This window comes from Vombatus ursinus, unplaced genomic scaffold, assembly GCF_900497805.2.
Source record: "Vombatus ursinus unplaced genomic scaffold, bare-nosed wombat genome assembly UNPS02001419.1, whole genome shotgun sequence".
NCBI lineage: Eukaryota > Metazoa > Chordata > Mammalia > Diprotodontia > Vombatidae > Vombatus > Vombatus ursinus.
The window spans coordinates 2,844,698-2,860,194 of NW_020941197.1; the positions used below are offsets into that span (position 1 = coordinate 2,844,698).

Sequence of the window (15,497 nt, forward strand, 5' to 3'; positions counted from 1 at the left end):
CATTATGTTGCTGATTTTTTCCAGCTCAGTTCTTGCTCTTGTATTCCCCAGCCCTTCCTTTCCCCTCCTAGGTTCCAATTCCAAATTAACTTGCTGCTTTCATACAAGCTCTTCAGGGCACAAACAAATCCCTCAATCAATCTAAACAGACTTTCTGTTAAAACTAATGGTGTTTCCAGGACTTGTTCAAATCTATTTTACATATCTTTAAGCTCCAGTCAAGATATGGCCTCACGTGATAAAGACACCAGGCCTACATTGATCAATAAACCATCATTTTTACATTAAACATAATTATTTTTTGATTCCAGACATTAAAAAAACCAATAGCTGAAATGAAGAAAGAGCATTCTGATCATATTAGAAAGCTAGAAATTGCTTGTTGCCAGAGGATGTTTTTTAATAAAAACATATGAAACTGACCTTGAAGTTGAATATCATATTTCAGGAGCAAAATAAAAATATTCAAAACTTTTTATTTTAATGATCATCTGACTAAATAAAGAGTTTGATCCTAGACAGCTTTCCAGTGCAATAGGAGATAGGAATAGTACAAATCAATTCATTCCCAGAGAATCAAAATAAGTTATTTTAATTGAATACTTCAATTCCCTCCTTCCTTATCAAACTATCTATTAGATCTGCTAACAAACAAAACTGACTTATCTGAATTCCTTCCTTCTTTCCCTCTTCTCTTTCTTTTTCTCTTTCCTTCTGTTCTTTTCTTTTTCTTTTTTTCTTTCTTTGTTTCTTTGCTTCTTTCTTTTTCCTTTTTCTCTCTCAATTTCTCTCTCTTGCTCGCCCTCTCTTTTTCTCTCTTATTCTCCGTCTGCTAGTATATGCTACTACTGTGACTTTCAAACATGACAATCAGTCATTAGTGGAGACTCCTTTACAACACACCAGGAGACTTGCTTACCCACTTTAGACAAGGTGACCAATAGCATTGCTTGCTGCATCAGGAAATTACCTTAAATGACTTTGTTTCTAGGACTGATGTGAATCTGATCACTCTTCTCATTCATGCATTGGAGATCAAGACCCTCATCTCTCTTCTTTCTCTACCTTAAAAGTTTCCTTTTTCCTTGCTGCCTAGCATGCTGAACTTAATTTCTGATTCAGTTAGTTCTTTATCCAAATTTCAGGTATTCAGAAATAGCCAAAGCAAAAACATGCCAATCAAATGATTAATCGAATCTCGGGATCTTAACCTTTTATGTGTCACTGATCCCTTTGGCTGTCTGCTGAGCCTATAGACTCCTTCTAAAATAATGTTTTTAAATGCATAAAATAAAATACACAGGATTACAAAGGTAATCAATTGTGTTATCTAAATATTTAAAAAAAATAGGTCTTGGTGCCTAAGATAAGAACCTGTGACTTACCTAGACATAATGAAGTCTCAGCTGTGCCTGTCATCTTACAGATCTTAAAATTCTCTCATATTGCAAGTTTTTCTCTACTGTGATCCAGACTTCTAACCAAACAAAGGCATGTCTGACAACAACTATCCATACTCCTCTGACCATTTCCTCTAATTTTCTAGTATTTATCCTAAGGATGAATGAGCTTCAAATATGTTTTGGAAGACATTAATAAATTGGAGAATGTTTGGAGGAGAGCATCTGGGATGATCAAGAACTTTCAGCCCATGCTAAGGAAGAGAAGACTCAGGAGGACAATGATAGATGTCTTCAATATGTGATGAAAGACTGATTAGCTTGGTCTTTTTGGTACTAAAGAAAAGGACCAGGAGCAATAGAAGAATGGTGTTAAGAAGCAAATTTCAACTTGATGTAAGGAGATTCTTTCTTAAAGTTAGAGCTATTTAAAAGTAGAATAGGCTGCCTTAAGAGGTAAGTGTTTTTCTCTCTCATTCAAAGTCTTCAGGCAGAAGCTGATTATCCTCTTATTGTCTGTCCTATTCTAGATATTCTTTTTCAGGTAATTGTTGAAGAGCTGGCTAAGTATTAGTTGCCTTGGAAATCACCTCTTGACTACCTGCCCAGAAAGAGTATCAAATGATTTGAATATTAAAGAATACTGGTTTAATTTCAATTATCTTCAACACAGTGCTTGGCCTGACTGATTGGCAAACTGGGGAAATCCAAAAATCACTAAGACATTTTCTCTCCCTTCCATCTACAGAGAGTGTCACATCAAACTCCTGATATCTTAGCTCTACTATTCTCATTCTACTTCTCTTATAACTGACAGAAGTCCATACTGTAGACTTTTTGCCAAAAGTATTAACTAATTGCTCATGGAGGATGGTTTTAATAAACTGCGTACTTCTTACCAGCCCTTCACTTGGCTTGATATTTGCTAGCTGGATCACTTCCAGGTGAGCAGACTGTGAAACCAGGGGATCAGACGAAAGGGAGATAATGTGGTCACAGACTCCAGAAAGTGTTTTACACTGAAAGCAAAAAGAAAGATTAGGATAAACATTCCAAATAAATGATAAAGCATGTCAAATAACTGCCTACCTGGTTGAAATTTTTTTCAAGAAAAAAAGAACATCAAGAAAAGATAGCAAGTGACATCCATCCATCCTTCATTACCTTTTGAAGTCATATTGTTTCTTCATAAAGTTATACAGGGAGAATGGACTGCACATTATATCAATGTACAGCATAAAGCAACATAAAAGAGATTCATGACAATTTCAAGAGATAAACTCAGCTGCTTAGCTAGTTATCCTTTTATATAGTTAGAAGGCAGTCAAAATGTTGCATTCTAAGCACTTCCTGTCTAGTAGTGTTTTTTTAATAACACATGCAAAATAAATTTATTGATCTCAAAACCCAATGCCAATGTAACTACTAAAGTTCATTAATCCATTTTGTTCCCTTTGACCAGTATAATGACCAGGAAGTTTTCATCCAAGAATAAAATGGATGATAATAATGATAATAATAATAATAATAATAATAATAATAATAGTATATTTGCTTAAAATATGCATCACTACGTAATATAGGTTGTGAGTATTTAATACCCTCTGAGTTAGTATCATGTGATAGCTTCAAAATTTCTACACTCCTATAACATTTTTCCCCCAGGATGGTTTAATCACACATTTTCATATTCTCTCAATCACACTATATGCTACTCTGAATTACTGAAGATAGATTTCTAAAAGTCAGAGGGGTAGTCATCAATTTGGAAAATACACACAATTCAAAATAAGAGAACCAATTTCTGACAGTTAATTTAAAATTATATGAACAGGAACTTCTGAAATATCTACTTGTAAATACCCATGGAATGCTGCCAAGTTGGTTAGAATTAATCTTTAATCTATAGTTATTCTTCCAGGGAATTTAATCACTTCAGGGGCTGTATGTGTTTATATGTTCTAAAATTAATATTGCAGTAAAATTTTGGTTTTAGCTAAATGAGGACATATCAAAATAGCAAAAAATATGGTAATGTATTCACGTATTTCATAGAGACTTTGCAATCATATATTTAGATTTAAGTGAGTAGGGTGGACTATAGTGTCTTAATACTAAGATTTAATTGTGATGGATGCTCATGAGTGTTGGAATGGAATGCAATTCATCTTACAAATCATTGTTTTAAGTACTGTGTAGGTCAATTAACATTCCTCCCTCTAAAAACACTAATTAAAAAAGAGTTTTGTTGAATCGTGTGCCATTTATCATGATTTAAAATAGTTTTCTGTATGCTCTCTACTCTTTGAATAAAACTTCCAGAACAGTAACAAAAATATTTTAAATATATTTAAGCCTTGACTGAAGTTGGGAAGAGAAGGTACAGTACCTACTATGTGTCAGGCACCATGTAAAGCACTTCTACAACTCTCTCGTTTGACCTCCACAACAATCATGACAGGTAGATGTTATTATTCTCATTTTACAGTTGAGGAAACTGAGGCAAAAAGAGGTGAAGTGGTTTACCCAAGAGCACCAATATAGTAAATGTCTGAAGTGAGATTTGAATTCAGGTTTTTCTGATTCAAGGGCCAACACTCTATCCACTTTGTCACCTAATTGCTTCTAGGGAACTAAGTCAACTAAAGGAAGCAACATATCCTTGCCACACTCTTCAGTACTGGCCACTTCTTTTTCCCTCACCCTTCAACATGCAGGATCAGGAGGAGGAATCAGCATACTCCCTTTAACCACTAATATTTTTAATATTTAATAATAATTAAAATTAATATTTTTAATTTAACCATTAATATTTTTAATTCTCTCTCTGCCACGTCTACTAATTTGAAGTTCATACCTTCTAATTACATCATTCCATCCAGATTTTTCTTGTTAACCTCCAGTTCATTCCCCTTCTAGACTTAATAAATTCAGTTCTTGACTCATAGCCTTCCTTTCCATTCCAACATTCACCAATGGCAACTTCCAGGTCATAAACCAATTCGACTTATATGACCTCCATATCCGTCCCACTCAAGCTTATGCCTTACCCACATCTGATTGGACTGATTAAGAGAATTTGGCCAATATAGTATCACAATGAATTCAATTTGGTGCCTAAAATAATCCTAACTCTTGTTTTAAGACAACTAAGAGATATTATATGTGTGTCAGATGATAAGCAAATTACCTTTCTATAGAAGTTTTTGGTAAATATGTTAAAATTAGCCCAGGATCCAGTAAGGTTCTAAATAGTTAGTGTAGGATATGAGATAATATAGAATATTCTCCAGTTCAAAGGGCTCCACAACTACATTTTAACTATGTTGGAGGAGTCCAGTAACAAAATCATGAAGACTCAAAATAAAAAATGTAAGTATATGTGCAGATGGATTTCCTTTCTGGAGGAGACAGTGGCTACCTACACCTCGAAGTACGAAAATCAGTAAAGTAAGGAGTGACAAAACCAAAGGACTATGAATAGAAACATGAAAAAAGTTATGAAAGGTGAAACATTTAGAAAACACAGCCTGGAGCCAGGAATACTAACTCTGCAGGTAAGAGAGCTCTCTGTTTTCAAGATAGCAAATAATAAACACTTAGGACATTCCAGGCAGGCAAGACAGGATAAAAATGAACCTGACTAGTGAGTCCACAAAGATACTGGCAGATTCCTAGTTCAAGTAAAAACAAATGCTAATATTTGACTACTTCCTGACTCCTGACAAAAAGATTCAAAGAAGAGAGTTAAGGATATAATGAAAAATACTATAGCATTCATGCTATTTATGTAAGTGTTATTTATTTTACTGAAAGGATGTTTTATAACTGGTGAATGAAATGATAGAAGTGGATGTCTATCCATTTCTATCAATATGATAGAAATGGATAGATTTCTATCCAAATCTATCCATATGATAGAAAATAAAATGTGAATGCATGAACTATGGGAAATGGTCATGTGGATATTTACACATAACCATATCTATTTAGATAAATAATAATAGCTAAAGAAGGGAATGTTGAGTATACTAAAAAAAAAGATACTCCAGACTTTTTAATAATTCAAATTCTCTGGATCTCTCCTTTAGCCCTATTACATTCTAGTTTGTATCAGGCTTATTTATATAGATGTGGCACCTACTCCACTGGATTGGCAGCTCTTTAGGGTAGGGACTATATTGTTTATAATTAGAAATATAACTATGTTTCTATCTCTATATGAAATATAGCTATGAAATGTATAGTTACATACATGCACAAACAACACATATGCAATACATATCCTATAAACAATGTTCTGCGTGCATATATGTGTTGTAATGATCACATGAGATAATAATTGTAAAGTTCTTAGCACAGTGCCTGGCACACAGTAAGTGCTATATAAATCTTAGCTATTTTGTTATTATTGTTGTAGTAATTGTCATATAGCCACCCTACAAAAAGGTTCTTTTGATGTTTCAATAAATCTAACTCTAGAGATGGGGTCTGAGATGGAGCAGTCAGATACTACTAAATTCTACATACGGAAAAGTTGCTATTGCATACCCTAAGCTCCTATAACATGCAATCAACCATAATAGCTTACATTTATATAGCATTTTAAGGTTTACAAAATGCTTTGCATATGTATCTCTTATTTAATCCTTACAACAACCCTGAGATGTTACAAATGAGCTTAACAAAAATAATAATGTTGATAATAATTAATAATAAATATAACTTGCTTGGTTCATTGATTAAAAGATTTTCAGTGAAAAGGAAAAAAGAAATGATGTAGAAATTGTAGCAAAACACCAATTTAAAGAAATTCCAATGTTTTGGTGAGTTGTATTTTATTTAAAAATTGCTAAATCTGCATTTTAAATGAGATTATATTCTTTAGTTAATCTGGTGTAATTGATACATAGAGTGATACACAGAGTATAATTATGGCAGGGCCTTTTAATAATTAGAGCAATTTGGATTGTCACTCATGTTGGGACTGTGTTCCCTCCTTACTTCTGTCTCTTAAAATTCCTAGGTCCTTCAACATTCAGCTCAAGTACCACCTTTCATGATCTCTCAGGCTTCTAGTGAATCCTACTTTCTAGCCTCTGACTAAATTACCTTGTGTTTATTTTTATGTATTTTGTGTAGATGTACACATATATGTGTGTGTGTCTATATGTGTGTATACTTATACATATAGATGTGTGTGTGTGTGTGTGTGTGTGTGTGTGTGTCCCTCTATAGAATCTAAGCCCTTTGAGGGCTGGGACTCATACACTGAGGCTTTGTGTTTCTAGCATTTAGCATATTGCCTTGCTCAGAGTAGGTGTTTAATAAATGCTTGTTTATTGATTTAGTACCATTCTATAGCTGAGATGGGGCATTTCAACTCAGGAATGACTAGAGGGAGATGGTGGTATTGTGGAAGGATTCTGCGGTAAAAAGTGCAACAATACCAAAGTAAGTAGGCAACTCGGGACTATGGGATCTTTGTAGGTGAAAGTACTGAGATCTAAGCTGAAGGAAGAATATAACTGGACAATCCCTGTTCTTCAACCTGACAGACAGCATTCAACAGAAGAACGGCAGAGAGTCTGTGGGTGAATAACATCATTTGTCAGACTGCGGTTTCTAAAGGTGACTAAGAAATTGATCAAAGATAGAAGATGACTATTGTTGGAGCAGTTTTAATGTCACTTTGTGATTAGCTTGGACTAAGTATTTCGCGTACACTAAATGGTATTAATTAGCATTATTTGTTGTTCATTGTCATTTCAGTAGTGTCTGATTCTTTGTAACTTCATTTGATGTTTTCTTGGCAAAGATATTGAAGTGGTTTGCCATTTCCTTCTCCAGTTCATTTTACAGATGAGGAAACTGAGGCAAACAGGGTAAAGTGACTTGCCCAAGGTCATACAGGTAGGATGTGTCTGAGGCCCGATTTGAACTTGGGAAGATGAGTCATCCAGTACTCTAACCACTGCACCACCTGGCTGCCCCCAATTGGTATTCCGGGTTGACAGATAATAGGAGTCTTATTTTAAAAATGATTTTTAATTTATGCCATTTCTGTTTATCTTGCTCATTCTAAGGGTGAGAAGCATTGTGGCTTCTCAGACCTGAGCTGAGGTAAAATCGTAAGGGCTGAGGTCAAATTTTGAATGACTAATTAAAATTGGATTTTAAAGAAAAAGTAAAAGTGATAGTGACTATGCATATGTGGGTATAAGTAGTAAGCACTGTGACACTCATCTCTTTTAGATGAAAAAAATCAGCTTGGGCTGGGTAAATCTTTGCTTTCTCACTATTAATGAGTGATACAAATTAAACTTGAAGTTTGAAGGGGACATAGTTAAACTAAAAGATTCTTACAAGTCACTTATTTGTAATTGTGAGCAGGATATGAGTTAATAGTGCATTGCCATTGTGAAATAGAACAGTGGCATAAAAGACATCATAACAAATATCATGACTTACCAGGGCCTGAGAATATTCTTTCCATTATAATCTGCTTTAGTCATATTTTCATCAATGAGTCATGACCAACTTTAGCCATGAAAGGATATGGAAATAATAGTCCAACAAAGAGCTACAAAGGTATTTCAGAGGAAAATATCAAAGGAAAAATATTTGGGACTTGGGATTGTTTAGTTTGAATAAGAGAACATTCAAGTATGATTTGATTAAAGTCATGATTGATACATGAAAAAGGTTTTTGTTTTGTTTTGTTTTAAACAACCAAAATAAAGATTCTAGAGCTTACCCAGAATAAGATTAGAAGTGTAGAAATGGTAAAGTTAAGGGACTCTAGGAGGATGATTATTAATTTAATTGATATTCAGTCCAGGTATGGCAGGAAATTAAGTTAGAAAGGAGAGCAAAGATTGGGAGAATATGGAGGGGCTGAGAGAACCAGAACTCATAAAATCAAAGAATAGAGTAGAGGCACTGGGAGTGAGGGAGCAGCAGCAGAAGAACAGCAAGTTGCCAGTCTGGGGTGAAATTTTAAAATTTAAATCTTTGAAAGTAATATAGCTTCAGGTGATAATGAAGCCTAAGATGTCTAGTGATCTTAGGCTGGCTGAAGTAGCTGAAAAAGGAAATTCAATTTAGTCTACAATTGAGTCTCTGAGCTCAATCAGGATCTTGACTTGGGAACATTTAATCAGCAGTTTATCTTATCAGTATCTGAAAGTAACAGAAGTACATTTCTTAAAAATATAGGATTTTACTCAGATCTTTCAGATTAAACTTACCCCTAATTAATATTAGATTCAAAGACCATGAGTAAGAAAAAATCTCAGAGATCATCAAGGCCTGAAATCCTCATTTTTCAGCTCATTGAGATCACAGACACTAAGTGACTTGTCCAAAACAGCTTCCACCTCTATTTTACTCCAAATGAAAAATCTTTAACGAAAAGTGATTTTTTTTTCTAGAGAAAGAGAAATAAACTAAGAGATCTCTGGAAATATCTTTCAAGTTTAAGATGCTGTGACCCTCATTTGAAATTCAATAATGTCCCTTTATTCTATCAATCCAAAGCAGCCCTTTCTCATAACACAAAAACTATAGCAGAGTACCTGGCACATCCAGGTGCTTAATAAATGTTTGTCAAATGACTGATAGACTGATACCAGTACATCACTTGGGCTGTTCATCTCATACCTTTCATTCTTGTCACATGGCTGACTTACACATTTTTTCTGCATATATATTCTTAATAATGTCTTTTATGCCACTTTTTATATCTAACTCACTTTAATCATTTATGGGCTCTCACCTGCATGGGTATTCTCTCATGGATATTCTGCAGAATACCTTTAATTAAAACCACCTTAACTTAGGTGATTCCTATTCATGTCCTTTCATATATTTCTCACAAATGATCCATCACACATGTCAGAGGCCTTTCTCTAAGACATTTAACATACATGGCTACTAGGGCAGAATTCAGGTTGTCAATCTCTCATCTTTTGCTGTGATCATTAAATGGACCACACAAAATTCATCATTACTAATATGCTGAAGATAACTTATATGATCCATGCATCTTTTCATTGCCCTTCAGATCAATGACAATTTTGATTCTTCCAAGATTGTAGTTTTCCATGATTCACAGACATGCACCTATAACATCACCATGAAACCATTAGTATTAAGACAGGGAGATTTCATGGAATCAAGTAGGTTAGGGTCATTAAAAATGAAATTTTCCAAAGATTAGCTGGCTCAACCTTATCTAATTCTGGACCAATCCAGCTCATTATTCTTCCATGCTACATTTCCAAGATGCATATATCCTGATGTATTAACAAAGCAGTATGTCCATGAAGTGGCATGTCATTATCCAGAAAGTGATATTTTTCATCTACTTTTTCTTTCTGGTGTGGATGACTAAGCCAGTCTCTTTTGGGTGATAATGGATTTCTTTCTCTTTTTTTTTGCCTTTTGGTGAGGCAATTGGAGTTAAGTGACTTGCCCAGGGTCACACATCTAGTAAGTGTCAAGTGACTAAGACCAGATTTGAACTCAGGTCCTCCTGACTCCAGGGCTAGAGCTCTATCCACTGCACCACCTGGTTGCCCCTTGATAATGGATTTCAATGAAGAAGTTGTATAATATTCTAGAGCTCATTAGAATGAGCACAATGTTGACCTCAAATGAGAACACTTAGAGATTCATGCCACCAATAGACATGAATCCCTCTTCTATTTGCAAGACATCCTTCAAGATACTAGCAGGAACTTTTAGTGAAATCATATACATTTAACATTTTGCACCATCACCTAAAGACATACTCTGATTTCTCATCAGGGAGAGAAGATGTCACTTAGGTTCTAAAGAGCTACACCAGTAGAATACATACTTTGATAGATCCTACCAAGAGGCAAAAGCTTCAAGTATGGCTCCACAATGAACTATATTCTTGTTTTCTAACTAATGCCCTCTCCTGGTATGGGGAGGTTCATCAATAGGAGACTGGCCCCTAAGTGAAAAATTAAAATTAAAAAAATGTACACACAACTTGTCCATGACTCATGAAGCCAGTCTACTTAGGCAGAGAGGGGTTCCAATCTGTATCAGTGGAATGAATACTCATACCAATGTAATAATGGATTCTCCAAAATGAGCCAAACAATAGTCTCTCTCTCTCTCTCTCTTTTTTTTTGGTGAGGCAATTGGGGTTAAGTGACTTGCCCAGGATCACACAGTTAGTAAGTGTTATGTGTCTGAGGCCGGATTTGAACTCAGGTCCTGTGCTCTATCCACTGTGCCACCTAGCTGCCCCACGATAGTCTCTTATACACCACACTTGGAGTCTTGTATCCAGTAATGGTCTCCATTTAAGGACACTGACAGACTGGGTTAGTTTAGAGCAAGGTTTCCTAATCTGTCATTCATGATTTTAAAACTATATTTGGATACCTGTATTTCAATATAATCAGTTTCCTTTATGATCCTATGCATGTTATTTATTGCATTTGAAAGCATTATTCTGAGAAGAGATTCACAGGCTTCATATTACTGTCAAAGGGGTACATGACACAAAAAATGTTTAAGAATTGATGGTCTAGAGTACAGGGCCCAAAATACTGAGGAGACAGAACAATACCACCAAAGACTAGCTGAAAGAACTGGGCTAATGCTTAAAGGGAAAAAAAAAGATTTGTATATTATGATGACATATAAGGATAGGAGGGATATGATATATAAAGACATTTAAGGGACATTGTCATGTGGAAGAGAGATTGCATTTCCCCTAATTTTAATCACATGAGAGCAAGGAGAAACAAGACTTTCACTGCTGGAGTTTAAGAGATTAGATATCACTGCACTGCCCATGAAGAATGCACTGTTCCTTAGAGGATGCTAAGCTAGAAGCAGGCTCTCACAGGAATATAAAGTGTCCTTCTTGGTCCCAGGTGGAAGAAATAGAACCAGTGGTGGAAAATTATAGGGAGGTTGATTTTAAGCTACTGGAAAGATCCAATCTAACAATTAAAACTGTCCAAAAATATAATGGGCTGCCTCTGTTGGGTTAATGATAAGCTTATCACTGGAGGTCCTCATGCTCATTGGGGATGATATAGATAGGATTTATGATTTGGTTGAAATAAGAGTTGGATGAAATGACATTTGAGTTCTCATTTTAACAAATAGTTTCTGAAGAAAAATCAGCCCATTTTCCTCCCTTTAAACTTCGTCTCCCACCTCCATCTCTGATCTACCCAGAATTTAGCTTACTGATCACTGAAATTACTAGGTCAAAGATAACAAGATGGATAAACTTTTTCAGCTTTGCACGTTAATCAGAATGAAAAGTGGACTTTCATAATATGTTACTGATCATATTCAAATATTAAATGTTTAAAGCTATTTAGTGTTTTATTCTAAGCCAATTACACAAACTCTAGTCTTCTTTGTTTTTTTTTTGGTTAAAAAGGGGGAAAAAGGCTATCATTATCAGGACTGATATTAATAAAAAAATTTTAAAAACTGAAGGGCAACAGAATGCAAAATTCCATCCAGAGTATTTTTAGAAGAATAATAATGTAAACAAAATTGATTACTTTAGTAAAATATAAAAACACAAGGAGAGAATGGGAATTGAATTGTGCAAATATGTCCCATCTGGATTTAATTTTAATTCATCACTTCATTTAAGTTGTGGGATGTCATATTTTTTCACATATTGGACTCAATTTAAATCATTATACACCATTTCTCTAGCACTTTAAAATAAAAATAAGCCTTGGTTTTCTCCACAAGGATTATATTTTGTTAACTCCATGAAGATAGGACTTATGTCTTATATTTCTTCTGTTTCTCACAGTGTGCAAGGACTACTTATATGTAAAAGATTTTTCCAATTTTGCCATATGACAGTGAAGTGTTTATTCCAAAAAGAATTGTGCTGGAATAAAAATTTTCTGCAGAATAAAACTCCTTATGGTTCTGTGGTCCCAAAGATTTCATTTTTATGAGCTATTTATGCTTCTCCTGTTGATATTTGAACATCTAGTATTATTTTGCATTTGTTAATCTACCACAGATATTCCCATCATCTAAAAGACTGTACAATTAGAGTGACTGGAATTAATTATTTTTGAAGAGTTGGAACTTCCTGGCATTTCATAAATGAAAAAGTATCTTGCCAGATTCCATTACTAATATCACTAGAAGAGAGATATGGATGTCTCTTTGGTGTATTGATGAGGGATAAAATCTTATCTATTTCCCCCAGTCCTCTATTCAGAATCTTTATTGAGCAATAGAAATAACAACACACCATTTCTTCCAATGTTTGTTTAGACAGAAATCCATAAGCTTTGAGAATGAAGTGAATTGCTGAAATAAATACATTGCTCTCTTTCTCCAGTGAATCCAAAGCTGTGTGTGGGTAGAGGGTCAAAACTACAATTAAGAGCATAACACAGCAAAGAGGAATTCTCTTACATCTTGTAAATGATTTGTGCTGTCAAAAAAAGAGTCATTGGAATATTGTTTTGCCTCATTAAATAGCCTTTTAAAACTGGAGCAACAAATGAGTTGAGTTATAATAGACTATTACATTATCATTCATGGACAATGAAGACATGTCACTAACTTAATTTACTAAGATTAACTAACATTAAGATGTCTTAAATAGTTAGGTACTGTATTTGCTTAGTCTGGCTGATGCTACTAAATTCACATTATAAGATTTAAAGCTGACCAATTCTAAATTAATCCGCAAGGTCTCCCGATGTGAAGCTACATACATATCAGCTATCCATTCACCCTTGTTCTCTTTTGATAAAGTCAGACTGCCTGGTAGTGAACTACAAGGGTTGATAACTCTAAATACAAGGGTTATATTTCCCCCCTAATCTTTATAAGAGGAAAAAGAAAGATCGTTGAATTGTAATTACGTTATTTTGTATCATGAAATCTCATCTTTCTAGTATAGAAATGGATAGAACAGCTATTTTAAGAAATTTTTTTTTATAGAAAATGAACTCCAAGAGGGGAGCATGATGTCTTAGATAAAAATGCGATCTGGTAGTCAGGAAGACCTGGGTTAAAACCCATTCTCTGCTGCATCCTTGCTATGAGACTGTGGCCAAATCAGGTAACTTTTTAGTGCTCCAGGCAAGTCTGTAAGACTGGAAGTAGCAGAGAATATACTGGGAGATAAGTTCTCTGATTAATCACAAGCCCAGTTTTAAAAAAAAAAAGCATAAAAGACTTCCATCTATCATTATCCTTTATAGTATAATTTTGAGTAACAGTAATAATATACCACTTTAGAAACCATGAATTTTATAAAGTTTTCTGCTAACATCACAATGAGAAAGGGAGTATTATATTGTTTACAGCATTTTAATTCAAGATTTGTTTTAAGGCCCCTCTTAGCAAAGACATTGTCTTAAGTGCCAAGGATACACAAGGTTTTTTAAAAAAAAGAAAGATAGTCCCTGTCCCTAAGGGGCTTTTTTTTTTGGCTAGGCAATGGGGTTAAGTGAATTGCCCAGGGTCATACAGCTAGTAAGCAAGTATCTGAGGCTGGATTTGAACTTAGGTCCTCCTGACTCCAGGGCCAGTGCTCTATTCACTGTGCCACCTAGCTGCCCCCCCAGGGACTTACCTTCTATTGGAATAGAAACAAGGAGAGAATAATGCATGCATTGATAAATATAATTCAAGGTAAGGGGTAATCAGAACATATGGGATTATAGATTTAGAGCTGGAAGATACCTTAGAGATTATTGGATCTGGCCCCATAATTTTACAGATGAGAATAAGACACAGAAAAGTTAATTAACTTGCCAAGGGTCACACAGCTAAATGAGAGATCTAGAGAAAGTGCTCTGTGAAAATTTGAGGAGAGAGAAAACACTTTAATCTTAGGGGCCTTGGGAAAGGTCTTAGGAGAGGTTAGCCCCCATGCTAAGCCTTGAAAGAAGATAAGGATTCCAAAAGACGGAGATGGAAGTAATGGCTCCTGCCATGGGGAATGACCTGTATGAAGGTGGGGGAAGATAACATGTTGAATTTTTGAAATACCTAGTACTCTCAAATGTGGACTGCAAGAAGAGAAATATTAATCAATTATAGAACTAGCTAAGTAAAATATATGAACTGCCCATTTTAACAATAACAATGTTTACTTAGTTTTCACAATCCTTAGTCACACTGTATATTTATCATTCAAGGACCTGTCTAGGCAAGTTCAGACAGAGGTTTATCAGCCAGGTGGTCATGGGGTAACAAATTTGTCAGCTACAGCAACATCTCAAGAACCTTCAACTATATCACAAATGCCCTCTGTATCTAGGATCTACACTAACAAAATCACTGATTGCTGATATATCCATCATATTCAGGTCTAGCACATATGATGGAATAGAAGGTATTTCATTTGGTCTCAGGATTTAAAGAGCAGGTCTGAGAAACCGTAACCTCCAGCTCTAGATCTAATCCAGCTATCAAGTACATGAAGGGGGTGAAAGTCCATCACTTTGCTAAACTTCCTTCTGTATTCACAAAATAAAGATGACATATATGGCCTACTCACATGCCCCACTTAGGGAATAATCATTGAATTTTTCCCCTTTGGCACCAGTAGGGGAAAAAATTGCTAGAAGTTGGGGACTGCTTATAGAGTACTTAGGTACTGAATAGTTTCAATTTTGCAGGTGGGTCATATTCAAGTAAATTTTTTAAAATTATAAATAAAAGTAATCTTCCTATATTTATTGTCCCAATAATGTGAAGGCATGTATCTTGTGTGACCTTGTACAAGTCACTTAACATCCCTGGGCCTCTATTAACTTAACAGCAAAATGAGGGGTTTCACTAGATGGCCTCCAAGGTCCCTTCTAGGTCAAACTCTATGACTCTAGTAGGATCCTAGGATCTTGAAGAGGTTTTGCAGCTTTATTTCAGTTTTGTGGGTGAAAAGAACTAAGTACTCTTATTAATTCTGTCTTCTAGATGGGAAAATTCAAAAACAAAATGTGATTTGCCACTTTTTTTTCTGTTGAGAAAATCAGTGTCAAGGAAAATACTAATATCAGAACTCCTGACTGTCTCTTCTATTGCCCATCAAGAACATAC

At 34.9% G+C, this 15,497-nt stretch overlaps 1 protein-coding gene across 4 annotated transcripts in view; it reads right to left on the bottom strand.

The window, feature by feature from the left end:
• CNKSR2 (connector enhancer of kinase suppressor of Ras 2) overlaps positions 1-15,497 on the bottom strand; it is a 334,822-nt gene that overhangs the window by 176,572 nt on the left and 142,753 nt on the right. For all 4 annotated transcript variants that reach the window (XM_027868521.1, XM_027868512.1, XM_027868505.1 and 1 more), the window contains exon 6: positions 2,300-2,419. In XM_027868521.1, the coding sequence (XP_027724322.1) occupies positions 2,300-2,419 (120 nt within the window). The remainder of the gene's footprint in view (positions 1-2,299; positions 2,420-15,497) is intronic.